Here is a 17,959-nt window from a genome sequence, read left to right on the forward strand (position 1 = left end):
CGAGAGCCAATGGGTGCGGCCCGATCGCGGGCGCCGCTTGACCCCTCCCCTTTCCGATCGAATTCGGGGGCGGAGAGGGGCGGCGGCGGCGGGAGCGCGCCCGTCTTTCCCGGGCGAGCGGGCGGTTTTCGGTGGCTCAGTGGCCGGGCGCCCGGTTTCGTAGGTTACGCACACAATCACTCCCCAGGGGGCCGTCCGGAGCCCGCCCAGGCAGCTGCGACTTCTCCTGCCGGGCACCCCCTGAGGCGGGGGTCGCGATGGTGCGGGGCTCGACGTGGAGCTGACCGGGGGCTGAGAAGAGTCGGGGCCAAGCACGAAGCCCTTCCCTTCCCTGCCGTCGGGCTTTGGGGCTCCCGCCCGCCGGTTTCCAGCCGTCAGGGTCACGCCACTTCCGGGACGCCCTGAACTCCGTGCCCCCCAAGCCCCGGGCCCCCTGCGGGAATGTTCAAAAATGAGTACCAGGTAACCCGAAACGGCTCTCCAACCTGTCTATATAGCATTCTCCTCTAGGGTGAGGTAGTTCGTATTCCGGGTGAGGACAAAGCTCCCTCCTCCTTTTCCCATAACTCGGTGTTTTTCTGGGTGAGGAGGAAGTACTGATGAGTGTGGTCTTGACTCCAAAAGAAAAACGAAGAAGGCAGCCAGGGTTTGGACATGTGATTTGGCTTTTGTTCAATCTCCAGCTCAAGTTCTTTCAAGGTGTATGGATTGCCTGTGACTCTGATTAAAATGCAGATCTCAGCCCCCACAACCGGACCTCCTGAATCGGAATCTTAAGGGCAGGGCCCATAAGTCTTGAGTTTTGCCAAGTGCCTCCTCACTATTGATGCACACTGGTATCTCACAATCTATTCAGAAGAGAGTGAATGAGCGAATGCATGAGTGGGTGAAACAGGGAAGGAAAATACGAATTTCGGCTAAGTACTATTTTCTTTCTCCCTAAAACTGGAGTGTATGATTTCTTAAACACGGAGGTACTTGTGAAAATGTGGATTTTCTGACTCTCACCCCAGATCTAGTGAATGAGCTCTGTAGATGGAACTACCTTGAAGGACCTTTGTAAAAACTTCCCTGCAATTGACTCTGACACAGGTTGTCCAAAGATCACACTGCGGAAACTGCTCCTGGGCCTTCCTCAGTCACCTTGAGTATCCTACTGTCTCCAGAACATGGCCTGCACGCCTCACACCGCTAGTCCCGTGCCTTCTTTTTTGTTGTTTGTTTTTTTTTAAACCCTAATCTCCTGCCTTCCCTTAACCACTTCTACTTGAGGTTACATTCTCGGTTTACAATCTATTTACCATCCTTGTCTTGCCATTGCGATGAAAGATTTTGTCCTGAGCTGGAACAGCCCTCCATTGGTCACTTCTTTGTTGCCTCTAACTTTTCACCAAATGCTACTTGCCTTCCTAGGGTGTCCTCCAGGGAATCTGCTGTTCTCTTTCTTCTACTCTTGATATCATTGAATGTGTTAGAACAATTTTAAGTTTCTCTCACATAATAGAGGTAAAATATATTGCTATAAAAAGCATATGCCCACTGTGGGAAACTTGGAAAATCAGAGAAAGCAGAAGGATGGAGGAAGGGAGAAGTATTTTGCCAGGTACAAGGAGTTTTCTCTTTAAAAAGAAAAAAAAAAAAAGTCTCAGATTTAAAATTTTTATTGATATATGACCTAATACCAGAAGTTATAGTAATTTATAGTAATTATTTCCTACACACAGTTTGCACATAATACTGCCTAAGGAAGAAATTAAGTGTCTTAGAGTGATTGTGTTAAAATTCAGAAGCCAAAATATCTTTGTATTACTGAGAATAATTAAAAACTGGAAATTCTTTACAAAAATCGGACGGATTTGCTCATGTGTTGTTTATAATTAAAACAGACTATAAAAGAAAAGCATATTTAGTCTTCAGGTTCTCAATTTCTTCCAATTAGCTCTTCCTCAGAGATAATCATCTTAATTCTTTTCTTTGATAATTAAGGCTTATGGATATTCAGTTATGTGTTCAGTATTTTTCCATAAGCATGGCCCTCCATATTGTCAGGTTTACAATAGGAAATACATAGTATGTCTATAGAAATGATTCTCTATTTTTCTTATACAGATTTTATAGATTTCCAAATTATATTAAATATATAAAAAGGCCTAGGAATGCTCAGAATAAGAATCATCTCCCAACCCTCACTCTTTCCTAAGCTTTTTTATTGACCAGAGCCAATGTATTCAATTTTACCCCTTTTTTTGAATAATTATTGCTGACACTATTGAGCCCTTGCTATGTACAAGGTATTGTGCTTGATGAGCTATTTACTATCCCATGTAATCCAATAACCCATTTTACAGATGGAGAATCAAGAAGTTAAATAACTCTCAAGGTTAGACAGTTAATAACTGTCAAAGCTAATGTTGGAGCTCTGGTCAGTATGACTGGAAAGCTTGTAGCCACAGGTAATTTATCAGAATTTATTAGCCTGACTCTGGAGTTGAGTTAAACCCTTTGGTCAGAGATGACTAGAATGTTTCGTAAACATGATTTATGCATGGCAAATAAATGAACCCCACACTGAGAGAGTGTAGGGTTTGTAAACATAATTTAATGTTTATTGTGCTTTGAAAAAAAAATTCCTTTCACCATGTCTCCAAGGTGACCCAAATCAGAATGGTTGTGGCTTAAGTACAATCAGGGTGTAATGTAGGAGTTATAACAGGGGTAATGTTTCCTCCCAGATCTATTCAATGGACAGATGCCTGGAATAGCAGTTATAGACTCTGTAGTGGGTAGTATTTCCTCCTTAGCACCATCTTTCACTATAATTGAAACATGTTGTTTTTGTTTTCTAGGGAGGTGCATTTGTTGAAATCTTTAGTGCTCAGGGCAAAAATCCTGGAGCAAAATGGAAGATCCTTGGCAGTCCATCTGTGATTTGGAAAGTAAGTACTAGAAGTTAGAGCCATCTAAATCCCGGAATGAAATGAGAATGAAGGTTATAACAAAAGGGACTTGATAAGGTTTCAGAACTGTATTTACTGGTTCATTCAAAACCCTTTCATGACACTGTTGGTTGCAGCTCTCCCAGAAACCACTCCTCAGTCCTTTAAAAAGACTTTGGCACATGGCTTATAAGCCTTCTCTGTAAGCCAAGTCCCATTGTTGTTTCAGGTGACTTCAGTGTGTGTGTGAGGAAAATCTCTCCAAACCTTGAGCTTCTCAATTTCTTGATTGCTTCATCACTGATGACCTCTTCCCGCTCTGTGTCAGGCCCCTGTTACCACTGTCACACCCTGGACCTTATCACTGCAAACTGTAGGGCCTCTGAAATCAGTAAGATATTGAGACAGGCCCTTCTGCCCCCGAGCTTCAGTTCTTAAGGATGTTTGCTCAGTTACTCTCACTAGATTTGTTCTTCAATCTAATTGAGACCTTCAGGCCATCAGCCTTTCTACTTCACCTGTGCTTAGTTTGATTTAGGCATGTACATTCTCTGTTTTCACTTCCTTTACTCTAGCCCAGAATCCACAGTCTGTAATTTCAGTCACTTCTCGGGCAAAACCTTGAATGCCCTTGCTCTTTGTTCTCTCATAGCGCTTGCCTAGCGAAGGCCAACCATTTCAGAATCCCCAGTCATTTATCTTTTCCGAGCTGGTTTCGGGGCTCCTCAGTAACTTTGGAGAAAATATCTATAGCCTCTTAGATTAATAATACTATAAATTCAACTTGAACAGCCTGGAAAATTCTCTTTTTATGTTCTCTTAGTCTTTGAAATGATTATTATTATTATTATTTTTAACATTTATTTTTGAGAGAGAGACAGAGCACGAGCAGGGGAGAGGCAGAGAGAGAGGAAGACACAGAATCCAAAGCAGGCTCCAGGCTCTGAGCTGTCAGCACGGAGCCCAACGCGGGGCTCGAGCCTAGACCCTGAGATTTTAACCTGAGCCAAAGTTGGATGCTCAACCAACTGAGCCACCCAGGTGCCCCTAAAATGATTATTTCTCCATTATCTTCAGGTTTTCAGCTGCCAGTTCTCTCTAGCCCCTACTTCTGAACCTACAACCAGGACAGGCCCTCTTCAGTGACTCACCAGAAGACCTCACACCCCATTTCACAGGGAAAACTGATGCCATCAGTTAGAAACCACCTCAGCTTGCTGCCACCAGATCTAAAAACTTATATCCATCTCTGTCCTTTTCTTTCTCTCCTCTTCTGTACAACTGAGAGAAAAATGTTTTTCTGTGGACCTTGTTCTATGGATAACTCTTTAAAGCTACTGTTAACTGAGTGCTTACTGTTTGCCATGTCCAGCATTAAGCACACTATATGGATCTATACAGTAGCCTTGTGAGATATGTACTTTATGCCAATTTTCTGGATGTTAAAACTGAGGCCATGGAGAGGGTAAGCAACTGGCTTAAAATCTACAGCTCTTAACAGTGAATGAGAGTTAAAAGATGCTCTGAGGGTATAAAGCAGGGAGCGTAGGAAAGTCTTCCCCAGGGAAATGACACTGGATCTCTAAGAGCTAACTATGCACTATATGGGGCTGGTAGAGAGAAGAGTGTTTCAGGCAAAGGGAAAAGCACATACAAATTCCTTGTGCTGGAGAGAGCTTAGAATTTTTAAGAGATTGCAAAAATGCCACTAAGGCTAGAATATAAAGAGAGAGAGAGAGAGAGAGAATGGGGTTTGAAAAACCGGGCAGCAACCAGACCACATGAGGGTTTATGGACCATGTTGATGATTTGGGTAAGCTGTTGAAAAGTTTTAAGTATATGCCCAACTTGTGTATAGAGGGAATAAATAATACACTCAGTCTGTGTTCATTCCAAATACATGAGATATGCTATTGTGATGGATACAATACAGATTTATTTGAATGTTATTTAATTCTTAGCGGCCGTTAGTTATGATGCATTTCATAACACATACAGGAACGAAGATTGGGAGGATCTGTGAAATATTATGATGGGTCTTTATACTCAGATTTGGAATTTGCTTCAAGATAAAAACAAAACAAAACTATTCCCGTTACCACTTTTAAGTCATATAAATTGGACCATCACATATAAGGTGGCTTTTTATTTTCAGGTTTTGTTTTGTTTATGTTCCTTCTACCTTAGTTTTTTAGCTTACCTGCATTGTAACACTTTACCTAGTACTGATTTTGATTAGATGATATATAGAACTTCATTAGGGGACTAGTATTTGCCGGTAGATGAAATAAGGCCATAATTAATTCTGTATGAGCCATGGCCAGACAGCAAGGAACTTCTGGACCAGATACAATTTAGGTTAGATGATTTTTTTGTACTGTAACATGGGGTGATGTTCAGCCTGTACCAGTAGACGGAAGCACATAGATGAAATGAAAGGTAACTAAGCTCTGGAAACTAAATTAGTAGCGGGAATCCCTGAAACTGGTGAACTGGTCACCATTTGGAGGAAGAGTTTCTTGATACAATACAGGATTTGTCAAGTGACATAGTGTGGCTTCTGTAGTCCAGTTCCTAGCATGCTTCGGGGTGAGAATATCATCAAGGCCTGAGCCCACTTTTAAGTCATTTGAATCTGGGACTTTTTTTCCTGTGGGTTTGCAGCTCTAATTTTATAATCGAAGCCAAATACCACTGTTTGTATTTTTGTTCTATAGGAATTTGATAAAGAAGTTAAAAGCTTTGTGTTTGTCCTCGAAGGCAGTAGTCAGACGAACAAAATTCAGTTACCAAAGGAGAGTAAGCAAATCCGTAAGTAAGATTTTTAATATTAGAACTTAACATTTCATTCCTAAAATTAGACTTTTAGGCCTACTACACAGGCATTAGTTTGACTTTTATTGGCATCTGTTTACTTAAAGTGGTAGGCTTGTTTTTCATTTGGGAAGTAACCTTTGCCAGGCTTTATATATTAAATGTTACTTAATACATATTAAATATATATAAATATTAAATAAGTATATATTCCATTTCCCTGTTAATTTGAAATCTCGAAGTATTTGTAAGAAGATTTAGAAGATTATTTGATAGTCATCGATTATCATAGTACTGGTAGTTACTGAGTAATTACTATGTGCCTATGACTTCCCTGACATTTCACATTTATTAACTCTTTGAATCCTGACAGTAGTTCTTTTGCAATGAACACACTCAGGTTGGTTCCTCACCAAGAAATCAGATAAGAGTAAGCTTTGAAATAAACCCAAGAGTTCCTAAATTATAGAAATGAATTTGTGAGAAAAAAGTTGTATAGGATACTGTAAAAGGCGCTACTTAATGACACATCAGCTTATAATACCCTTAGGAATATTAATATTTAATATGTTTAGATATAAATGTGTTTCAACAAAAGCCCAAAGAATAGATTTTCAGTTCTTGCTTTGGAAATTGGGATCAGCATTTTAAAGCAGGAGGAACCTTGAGAGATCACCTGAATTTACGATCAGAAGCCCAGTTTATTGGCAGAACCGAGGTTAAAATTCAAGGCTCTGTCACCTATCAAATTAGGCTTCGAGTAAACTGATGGTAATGTAAGAAATATAACTTTTCAAAATGATTAAGCAGATTTTCATCAACTTTATGCTGTGTGTTAACTATAGATTTCAGATGATATTTTAAATATAAGCAGCCATTTTTTTTAATGTTCATCATTTACTTATTTGTTCCTTTATCAATTAAGAATATTAATTGAGGGGCACCTGGGTGACCCAGTCAGCTGAACGTTTGACTCTTGATTTTGGCTCCGGTCTTGATCCCAGGGTCATGGAATCAAGTGCTCCTGTCTGGCTCCACACTGAGCATAGAGCCTGCTTACAATTCTCTCTCTTCTCTCTCTCTCTGCTCTTCTCCCCAGCTCACACTCTCTCTGTCTTTCTAAAAAAAATAAATAAATAAAAATAAGTTTAAAAAAGAACATTTATGGTACTATGAAAAGATCTGTTCTCGGTACCTGATTTTTGCATTTTAATTCAGCTTCCCAAACTTTCACAGGCTCTGCTTTAGCTACCACTTCAAGCTACTGTATGCTATTTTAGATTTCTGAGACATAAATGGAGTCATAGAAATTATAGATGGAAGGTGATTAATTTTAAAATAGTTTGCCAGTGTTTCTTTCTAAAATAAGAAACAGAACCTGAAAGAGAGGAGATAATCTTTTTAAAATAATTTTTATTAATATACTACCCTTTTAAAATCATGATTTCCTCATAGTTCCTGTTTGTTTTTAACTGTAGAGGTTTTTTTTATTCCCAACAAAATGTATATGCTGATAAATTAGGTGAACGAAGATGAGCCGGAGAAATATGCCTGAAACTGTAGGTTATTATTATTACAGGAGATACGATCCATCTTTTTTTTTTAAGGATATTGACTTTGTGAGGTGAGTATATCTGATTTGCAGAAACATGACTTTGTTCTATACCAAGGTTCCGTTGTTGGCCTATACTTCTGTGTAATGCCCTTAGCATCTATGTACGTAATCGCGATACCGATAAAATCAAATCACTTCTGGTAACCTTTCTCAGTTGGATCTGAGAAAGATTTCTCCTCTACCAGATACTCAGTGACTAAAGACAAGCTCCCTTTACTTACGTTTCTCTAAGAATTTTTTTTTCTAGAAATAAAACATTTAGTGTGCTATAATTGCTTTTTAAAAGGAAAAATGATAGTTTTAATTGGAAGAAACAGAAGAATCTTTTAATGTATTTCTTGTACAATGCCCTGCAATTAAAAATTAATCTGGCTCTTCCGTAGCATGTGTGGTACTATAACAAATGGAATAGTTTACAGAGTCTGCCTTGGGCTAATGCCTTTAAGATTAATTAGTTGTAATTTTTGATAAAGGAACTTTAGAGCTGTTTTTACTTGTATAAAATGACCTTTTGTGTGAAGCTTAAATGGTGTGTCTTGAATGGAGAATTAGCTTTCAATTTACATTCTAAATTTAATTCAGTTACCATTATATATTCCTATTTTAAGAGTAAACATCCACTTTATTTATGCAAACTTGACATTAGGTATCCCATATGTGTTTCTTACTATATTAGGTAGTTAGGAAAAAAGTTTAATGATGAAAGTAAGCATGTTTAACTTTTCATTAAAATTTTTTTGAGAGAAAGCATGTGCTTGAGAGTGCTAGCAGAGGAGGGACAGAGGAAGAGGGAGAGAGAGAATCTTAAACTGGCTCCACGCCCAACGTGGAGCTCAAAGTGGGACTCCATCTCACGACCATTGGATCATGACCTGAGCCAAAATCAAGAGTCAGACTCTTAACTGACCGAGCCATCCAAACACCCCTAACTTTTCATTTTAAGTAATGATATTTCTTTTTTTTTTTTTTATAATGTTTTATTTATTTCTAGGAGAGAGAGAGAGAGAGNATAGAGGAAGGTGTGATATTGATGATCAGATTATACACTTCTCCAGTGCATGAATCTTGCACAATCCACTTGTACGCCTGACTTAGTATATCATATATAGTTGGAGCTTATTAAGTTTGTTAAATATTCTACATTAAGAAACTGTAACAATTTGGGTTATAATTTATGATTATAACCAGCTCACCTTCCCAACCAGACTTAAGTGAATGATTAACTAACTAAATAAACCCATGCTGCTCTTCCTCCTGGATCACGCTATGGAGCTGCCCTTATGAGAAGGAGCTCTGTACATGCAGACGTCTGTCATTTGGATGGGCTGTCCCAGGACTTTCTGTTTAAGGCTTTTGTTTGAACTTACTGTTCTCTTTGCCAGTGGCATCTGGATCCAGTGGTGTGTCTCTTGGGATCAGTATCCCTGAAGCCTTCTGTTTATCTGAGTTTCGTCTGCTCTGGAAGATNTTTGGTATTCTTTTTAAAATAAATGTCATTATGACTTGCTCTGTTTAAAACCCTTCAGTGGCCTGACCTCACCACTCTAATGATAATGCTCTTGTCAAGGTCACTAGTGATCTCTGTATTCCTGAATCCAGTGGCTCATCTCAACGCTCATCTTGCTTGACATACCAGCATTTGACTGATACCCTCCTCCTTAGTATATTTTCTTCACTCATCTTCCAGGATGCCCGACCTCCTAGTTCCCTTTCTACCTCACTGGTCTTCCTTGCGGTTTTCTTTCATGATTCTTCCTCTTTTCCCCAGCCCATGGACCTGACCCTTGGCTCTCTTTCTGCATTTCCTCCCTTGGTTATCAGTGCTAGTCTCATGGTCTTAAATGCCATCTCTGTCTTACTCCAGCTTACATTTATTTCCAAATCAGACTTCTCTCTTAAACTTCAGACTTGTAGGGATGCCTGGGTGGCTCAGTCAGTTAGGCGCCAACTAGAGCTCAGGTCATGATCTCACGGCTTGTGGGTTCAAGCCCTGCATTGGGCTCTGTGCTGACAGCTCAGAGCCTGAAGCCTGCTTCAGTTCTGTGTTTCCCTCTCTCTGTCCCTCCCGCACAGGCACTCTGTCTCTCTCTCTCTCAAATGAATAAACATTAAAAAAAAAAAAAACCCACCTCCAGGCTTGTAGTTTCAGTTGCTTGTACGACATTTCTACTTGGACTACTTAACTTAACCCTAGAAATTACTCCTACTGCTGTGAACAGCCACATCTCAGTTGTTAGCACCTTGTCTTTTCAGTAGCTCAAAAAATCTTACATTCGTCCACTTTTTCTTCTCTACGTTCAGTCGATCAGGAAGATCTCGTTTGTTCTATCTTTAACTTAGATTCAGAGTCTGATACTACTTCTTGTCACCTCCAATGCTACCATTACCTCAGGCTTGTTCGAATGTCTCACGCAGCTGCCTTCTCATTGGTCTCCCTGTATTTTTTTACTTGCCTCCCTACAGTTTGTTGTCAGTTTCACAGCTAGAGCAGTACTTTGAACTGCAAGGCTCTTCTCTCCTGAAAATGCCCCATCTCTCTGGGTTCTAAACCAAAGAATTGTAGGACCTTGCAGTATTTGGTGCCCTCTTAGCTCTCTGACCTTACGTCCAGTTGCTCTTTCTGTTGTTAACTCTGCTGTGACTGTACAGGTCTCTTTGCTGGTTCAAACATAGTCTGCTGCCCTGTTGCCTTAGCACCTGTGCACAAGCTGGTAATCCTGTGCCTAGAGCTTTCTTTTATCAAAAAGCCGCATGGCTCACCCTCTCCCCCCCTTTAGGCCTTTATTAAAATGTCATTTTCAGGGCACCTGGGTGGCTCAGTCATTTAAGTGTCCGACTTCGGCTCAGGTCATGATTTCACAGTTTGTGGGTTTGAGCCCCGAATTGGGCTCTGTGCTGACAGCTAGCTCAGAGCCTGGAGCCTGCTTCGGATTCTGTGTCTCCCTCTCTCTCTGACCCTCCCCTGCTCACACTGCCTCTATCTCTCTCTCAGAAATAAATAAATAAAACATTTAAAAAAATTTTAATAAAAAATAAATAAAATGTCATCTTCTCCCAGGCGCCTGGGTGGCTCAGTCAGTTAAGCGTCATGATCTCACCATTTGAGTTCAAACCCCGTATTGGTCTCTGTGCTGGCAGCTCAGAGCCTGGAGCCTGTTTTAGATTCTGTATCTCCATCCTTCTCTCTCTGCCTTTCCCCCATTCATGCTTTGTCTCTGTCTTTCTCTCAAAAACAAACATTTAAAAAAAAAAGGTCATCTTCTCAATGAGAGCCCCACCTGCCCTGTAATTTATATCCCTTCCACATATTGTTGATCCCTTTTACCTTTCTCTACCTTTTCCCATAGTACTTTCACCATTTAACATGCTGTTTGTTTCTTTGGGTTTTTAAAAATTGTTTTTCTTACCATCACCAGAAAGTAAGCACCCCCAGCACAGAAATTCAGTCTATTTTGTTCACCTACAATAGTGCCCACACACAGTAGACATTCAGTAAGTCTGTGGAAAATAAATTAATGAATGGATGAGTGTCTTCCCATTGATTTTGGGGTGACCTATAACCTTTGGATGGCCTTCATGGCCCTGAATGATTGAGATCCTAACTACTTGCCACAATTACCTCCTGCTGCTTTTCCCTTTCTGCCTCTCCTACCAGGCCTTTATGTCTTTAAATCCATCCATTCTATCATGGCTTCTTTCATCATATGATGGAGTATTCCCTCTCCCTGTATTGTATGTTCCTTCATCTCGCTCGCCCACTCAACCCCTGCTTATTCTTTCCAGCTGAATTCCAATGTTATTTCTGCAAGAGAACCTTCACTCATCTTTTTTTTTCCTCCAACGACCCAAGATCATATGCTTTCATTGCACCCTGAACTTCTTTCTGGAAGTTTCAAGAGAGCAGAGATATGGCTGTCTTAATCATTACAAAAATGTTCACATCAAGTCTAGCATGTAGTGATGCTTAATAAATATTTATTCAATGATAGATCTAATTTAATCCATACAGATAATCCTGTGAGGTACAGATCTGATTTGTTAGCCCAGTTTTACACATGAAAGGGAAAGAGCCCAGAAAGGTTTTCTGATTTGCCTGAGGAATATGGAATCCCCAGTAACAGAGGCATAGCTGTTTGCTGTCTTCCGAGTTGAAGTGGGAGAGCTGTGCTGTGGCATATCAAGACTGCCCTGGGAACCAGGAAATAGCTTCAGCCATGACTTAGCAGGGCACTTGGAAAGAATTACCGTGCGGTATTCTAGTCCCAGATACTTAAATGGTGAAACAAACACTCGTGAGCTATACATTCAGCATCCATCTGTTACTGGCTGTGCGGGAACAGGTATAAAACCCGCTGCTGAAAAAACGAATGGTGTTTTACCAGTTAAATGTGTTTGAAAATATTCAAGGGAAAAAAGGACCTGTGCCCTTAAAAATAGAGGTAGTTTATTTCAGTGGAGAACGGACTAGAAAACTGCAGAAACCTGCATTTTTCAGTAAAAAGACTAATTTTTTATGAATTTTTATATACTCGATGGGCATTTTTGGACTAATAGTAGTTCACATTCAGCATCAGAGTGATTTTCAATAGAAGGTAAACATGAAGAGTCAGTTTAAATTTACTAGGCCACTGGAAAAAAATATTACTATAGAGTTTATTTAGCATTTCTGACATACAGGATCAGTGTATGTCAAATGTTATTAAAGTACTTTTTTCTTTGTCAGATCATCACCATATGGTGTTGTCATACTTCTTTTAATCTTAGAAGTGAAGCCTTTTGGAAACTAGGGCTTCTAAATGTGAGAAAGTAGAATTACAAAGCTTTCTTTTTTTTGAGAGCAAGTGTCTTTCAGATCTAAAAATGTTCATAGGAAAATGCCCTATATGTGGAGCTCCTTGTGTTTGAAAGAGAACAGTGATTCAGTGAGATGTGGGACACAACTTAGGGACCTTTGTGAAGACTGACTTCATTTATCCAGGTGCCCTCTCAGCTCTACATACAGAGGGCCATTGTGCGATGGACAAGCACCATAGGGCCAATCAGTGGAAGGTGCAAGAGAGAGATTAATTAATGATGGTTTATTCGATTTGGCCTCATTTTTGATGTCTCACATTGGTTTTGTAGTCCAGAACTCAGGTTGCCTCACTGACTTTTTCCATAAATTTGGTAAATTCCTGTTCCTGGACAATTTTCAAAGGTCAGAGCCTGTTACTCCCTATTCCCATTATATCATTATATTCCGTGATGGCTCTCTGGGGCAGTTTATAAGCTCGACATTATAAGTAAAAGTTATCCTTATATGTCTGATGTAAAAGATAGTAAGCAGATTTGACCAAATATGTTTTAATTTTTAAAAACTAAATTTCACATAAAAGGTGGAAACTCTTTAAGTTGTTCAGGAATGTTGGAAAACAGTTCGCTGAAGGAATTCTAAACAAGAAAGGATATACAAACTATCCAAACTTGTATTGTTACTTTAAAGTACTTAAATTTGTTAAGCCTACTAAGCAGAATAAATAAAAAGTAACATGCATTTTAGACCAGTCACCTTCTTCAAGCGTTGCCCTGTACTATTGGATTTGTAGGAGAGGTTCACAGCTAAGTGAAAACATTTCCATTTCTTGACAAAGTTCCACTTTCTTGACAAAGTTTTTTTTTTAGGAAAAAAGTTCCTAAAAGGGATGTTTCAGGACGAAGTGATTCTAAAACATCCATTAGGAGCATCATAATTGAGATATCAAGCAAAGGTTCAAAACCTAAGAGGAAAGGAATTAAGTGAATAGGTCTGAAAAGGTAATATAAAATCAATTGATTTTTGAAACAGTTGTAGACTTCAGCTATCAAAAGTGCCATAGGGGTTGGCTTTTCTTCATATATTTTTAATTCGGATGAAGCTGGTGATGGGGAATAAAAGCAATCAGTTTGCAGTTTGTGAGCTTTGAATTAATTAAAAGTATGTGAAATTAACAAAAGGTATTATAAATGAAAATATGTTCTTCCATCCATCTCACTGTGGACACATCTAAAAGCATACGAACTAGACACGGCTCATCAAACCTTCAGTTGTTCTTGTCATAATTAGAATTGTTTTTCTTGATCTATTGTTTTTTATTAAGTTGTTTAGTGCAGCTAAAACTGTCAGTGGGTAAAAATAATCGCCACATGCTTTTATGGCAACCTTGATGTGAATCTGTAGTTCAATTTTATATGTTTCTGTTGAATGCAGTTCTTTCTATGTATGTTCTCTAGCAACCTAATAAAAATAGTAAATAAAAAATTACTATTTTTTAAATTTTTATAAAAATTTCACCCCACAGATGGGACTTTAAAAGGCAACATTTGTTGTTAGAGTTTGGTTTGATTTTCATCAACTTTTTTGCTTTGTTAATGAGGTTGTAACTCATGGGTAGTGCTCTCACAGGTCTGTATTACTGAAACGTTAAAAGCTGGTTGTTGATGGTATGTGATTGTATTTGTTTATATGCACATATAAATGGTTTGCTCATATGAATGTATATTTTCCCTCTCTCATTCTAGTTGGACTGATCCAGAGGTTTCTTGTACTTCAGATTTACATACCCTTGGGACAAGACTTCTCCACTGAATTGCTGTAAGATATACAGAACTTCTTTCAATGTTTTATGCATAGTAGACATTTGATCAATTGAAATAGTGTGGACAGTCATTAATTACAAGTGGCAGTTTTTGCATTAAAGAGCAGTGACTTACCAAGTCGACATGAAGTAATTAAACTAATTTCATCGTATTTCTCAGATATCTCTATAGTCTGTCATTTCCCAAGGGGAAGAAAGCAAATTTCATCTGTTTAAGAAAGTATCAAAGGATTATGGACTTGACAATAAACAACCTATAACATGAAGAAAAAATAATTTAGATGGTTGAGATTTTGGTTCAAATGAAGGGTAACTTTGTACTCTGTGCTATTGAAAACTATGTTTGGATTATGATGGATTGAAATACCTCATTTTAAGGTTACTTAGTTAATGGAGCACCTGGGTGGCTCAATCCATTGAGCATCTTGATCTTGACTCTTGATTTTGGCTTAGGTCATGATCTCATGGTTTGTGAGTTTGAGCCCCTCAGCAGGCTCTGCACTATAGTTCAGAGCCTACTTGGGATTCTCTCTCTCCTCTTCTCTCTCTGCCCTTCCTGTATGTGCTCTCTCTCTCTCAAAATACATAAATGAACTAAAAAAAAAATTAAGTTATTTAGTTTAGAAATATTAGCCCTCCCTGTTGATATATGAGTGGCTTAGAATATATTTGTTTTATTTTATTATTTTTTTAAAAATATTTATTTATTTATTTATTTTTGAGAGAAAGACAGAGTAATAGAGAGCTGGGGAGGGGCAGAGAAAGGGAGAGAATCCCAAGCAAGCTCCATGCTGTCAGTGCAGTGCCCAACATGGGGCTTAATCACTAGAATCATGAGAACATGAGCTAAAATCAAGAGTCAGATGTTTAACCAACTGAGCTACCCAGGCACTCTGGAATATATTTCTTTTAAATAGCCTTGCTATGTATGAACAGATTGTTTAGCAAAAATGAGAATATACGACTTTAATTCAGTTGAGCTATCTGTTGTCTTGAGGTGATTGTGAGAATAGAAATAATATTTAATTTATGTACTTCTATAGCATGGAATATTACTTACAATTTCATTGATAAGTTTGCACTTTTACTAAAACATTAGATTTAAGGTATGGTATTTTTTCATTTCCCTTCATAATTAATAGCTGTCCATTACCCAGGCTTAGTCTTTTATTTTCCCTGCTGGAATAAATAACTTTTCCTGCTAATAAAGGTAATTTTGTACTAGTTACATTGGTATAAACTCAAAGGAAGGAAGAACTTTCTTAATAAAATGAGAATAACATAAATTTGAGGTAATTTCATTTCTCTTTGTTTATGTGAATTACGCTATTAGTGATTTGTGCATATGTTGGAAAAATGAATTTTAGGTAATAATATACAGTCTTGTTTTCTTGAATGACAAAGGACAGATGGAACAATTTCTACCTTCATTTTATTCAACTTCAAACCTCAGTAAACTTTTATCTAAGGTTTTCTAAAGACCTCTGCCATGATTACCATAATTCTTTGAAATAGTTCTTAGAGTAACAGGACCAAAAAATTATCTGATGCTCTTACGTATCTTTCCCTGGTTGTGCAGAAAAAGCATTTTCAAGACTCTCTAAAGGCATTCTAAAGGTACAGAGTGTACCATATAAAGCTTTATTTCCAGTGTAAGGGAAAGTGGTTTCCTACCAAATGGAAGGAGGCAAACTATATTTTATTTTTAAGCTTATTAAGTTTCTAATATAGAAATCTAGTGCAGTCCCTTTTTTTCTTCTGATCTCTACCACCTGTGCTTTTAGATTCTTTGAAAGCAGCAGTAGAGGCACTGGTAGTTGGCCTTCTGATCAAAGCAGTGTAAGACTCTTGGCTTGACCTTGGAGCAGAATCTTCTGCTGATGAGCATTCTTTTCCTATGCAAAATTAAGCTTTATTTGTGCCCTCAAATACTTGAGCTTATCACCCTAGCCTAGGCAACATACTGTTTTAGGCCTTGGCAATATACTGGGTTTTTTTTTTAGGGGCGCCTGGGTGGCTTAGTTGGTTGAGCGTCTGACTTTCGCTTGGGTCATGATCTCACGGTTCGTGGGTTCGAGCCCCGCGTCGGGCTCTGTGCTGACTGCCAGCTCAGAGCCTGGAGCCTATTTCAGAGTCTGTGTCTCCCTCTCTCTCTAACCCTCCCCTGTTCACGCTGTCTCTCTCTCTCTCCTAGAAATAAATTTAAAGAAAAAAAAAATTTTTTTAATGTTTTTACTTATTTCTAGGAGAGAGAGAGAGAGACAGCGTGAACAGGGGAGGGTTAGAGAGAGAGGGAGACACAGACTCTGAAATAGGCTCCAGGCTCTGAGCTGGCAGTCAGCACAGAGCCCGACGCGGGGCTCGAACCCACGAACCGTGAGATCATGACCCAAGCGAAAGTCAGACGCTCAACCGACTAAGCCACCCAGGCGCCCCGTCAATATACTGTTTTAACTAAGTTGATAATAACTAAAGCTTCAATTATTGAGAAATTGATAAGTATGTTAGGTTTAACTTTGTCACAAAAGGGAGCAGCTGATATAAATAAGCCTATCACTTTGTTACCCTATTATTAATGTACACTCTTGGTCAAGTACGGGAAAACATTTTCAAGGGGATGGGATTAATTATTAGACTTTGAATTATTTGACTATAGTCATAGATTGTTTTGTTCTCATAGCCACATGGACAAGTATTTGGATTTTTCAAATGGCTTTAGTTTTTTGTTTTTTTATGTTTATTTTTGAGAGAGAGAAAGCACACGTGTGCATGCGCGTGGAAGAGAGGCATAGAGAGAGGTAGATAGAGGATCTGAAGTGGGCATTACATTGATAGCAAAGGGCCCAATGCAGGCCTCGAACTCACGAACCATGAGATCATGACCTGAACCGAAGCTGGACACTTAACTGACTGAGCCACCCAGGCACCCCTCAAATGGCTTTAGTTATAGTTTTAACAAAGTAAATGTCTTATGGACAAAAGGTCAAAATTATTAAATAATATAGGGAAGACATTCTGTGTCCTGACCTTGTGAATTTATCAGATTATAAGGAAATGTATTAATGCTGCATTTGAATTTGCTAATAGATAATCAAAATATTTTGCCATTTTAGGAAGTACAGAGACCATATTTTTACAAGAAAGAAGGTAGAATAACGAATAGACTTTGTCTTTCTAACTACAGCATTTTTTTTTCTTAAATGAAAGGACTTTTTTCAGCGCCCTTCGTGTTTTATGGTGTTTCTAGCAGCATGGCTCCAGGCTATTTTACATAATACATTTCTCTAACAAGCTTGGAAAGTTACAGAGCAGAGATATCTGGCTTCTGAAATTTTCCATTGTCAGAATGGGAGAGGCGTTTTGTTTCACAAAGACACGTTTACACATCAAGAGGTTTTTGTAAGTGGAGTCTTGCCAGGTGGATTATGAATGCAGTCACCATTTCTTCTGCATCTTCCCGTGTCTCTCACATCCGCCAGCTGATTGTACTGCTCAGAGGGAGGTCACGCATCTGAGGGGTAGTAGATGCCTTAGAACCAGCAGCGACTCTGCTTGAGGAACCACTCATTCGGTCAGTCCGCAAATTGCCAAATTCCTATTGCTGTCAAGCAGTGTGTTCAGCATGGGGTGCAGGGTCAGTATACATCGAGCCTGTACACTTTCCACCTCTCGCTTCTACCCTCCTCGTCCCATGCTGCCGTCACACCACCCCTCATCTGCTGTTGAGCATCCCAGTGGATTTCCCAGATTCTTCTCCTGTCTTTTCTCAGTGTAATTTCCACATTGCAGCTAGAGTGTTCTTTCTAAAAACCCAACTGGAATTCCCATTGTACTGGGGATCAGCTCTCAAGTTCTTGATGGTCCTGTGTGCTCTGGTCTCTCACCTCTCCCTTCCCATCTCACTGCCCTGCACTCACCATTTGTCTGCCAAACTGGCTCCTTTCCAGCCATACAGGCTTTCCCTACCTCGCACACCAGAT

General features: G+C 39.2%; 1 protein-coding gene across 14 annotated transcripts in view; it reads left to right on the plus strand.

Moving 5' to 3' along the window:
• Positions 1 to 70: 70 nt before the first annotated feature.
• CFAP20DC (CFAP20 domain containing) overlaps positions 71 to 17,959 on the plus strand; it is a 237,212-nt gene continuing 219,323 nt past the window's right edge. For 13 of the 14 annotated variants that reach the window (XR_013338258.1, XM_077776734.1, XM_077776735.1 and 10 more), the window contains exons 1-4: positions 71 to 462; positions 2,847 to 2,936; positions 5,654 to 5,747; positions 13,903 to 13,975. Coding sequence is in view for 12 of the 14 variants with exons in the window: in XM_077776734.1 (XP_077632860.1) it covers positions 442 to 462; positions 2,847 to 2,936; positions 5,654 to 5,747; positions 13,903 to 13,975 (278 nt within the window). In the remaining 2 variants the exon portion in view is untranslated. Of the gene's footprint in view, positions 463 to 2,846; positions 2,937 to 5,653; positions 5,748 to 13,902; positions 13,976 to 17,959 lie in introns of those variants that run through there. The other variant, XM_077776737.1, reaches the window with a different exon arrangement.

This window comes from Crocuta crocuta, unplaced genomic scaffold (assembly GCF_008692635.1).
Source record: "Crocuta crocuta isolate KB4526 unplaced genomic scaffold, BGI_CrCroc_1.0 scaffold87, whole genome shotgun sequence".
In the NCBI taxonomy this organism is placed as follows: Eukaryota; Metazoa; Chordata; class Mammalia; order Carnivora; family Hyaenidae; genus Crocuta; species Crocuta crocuta.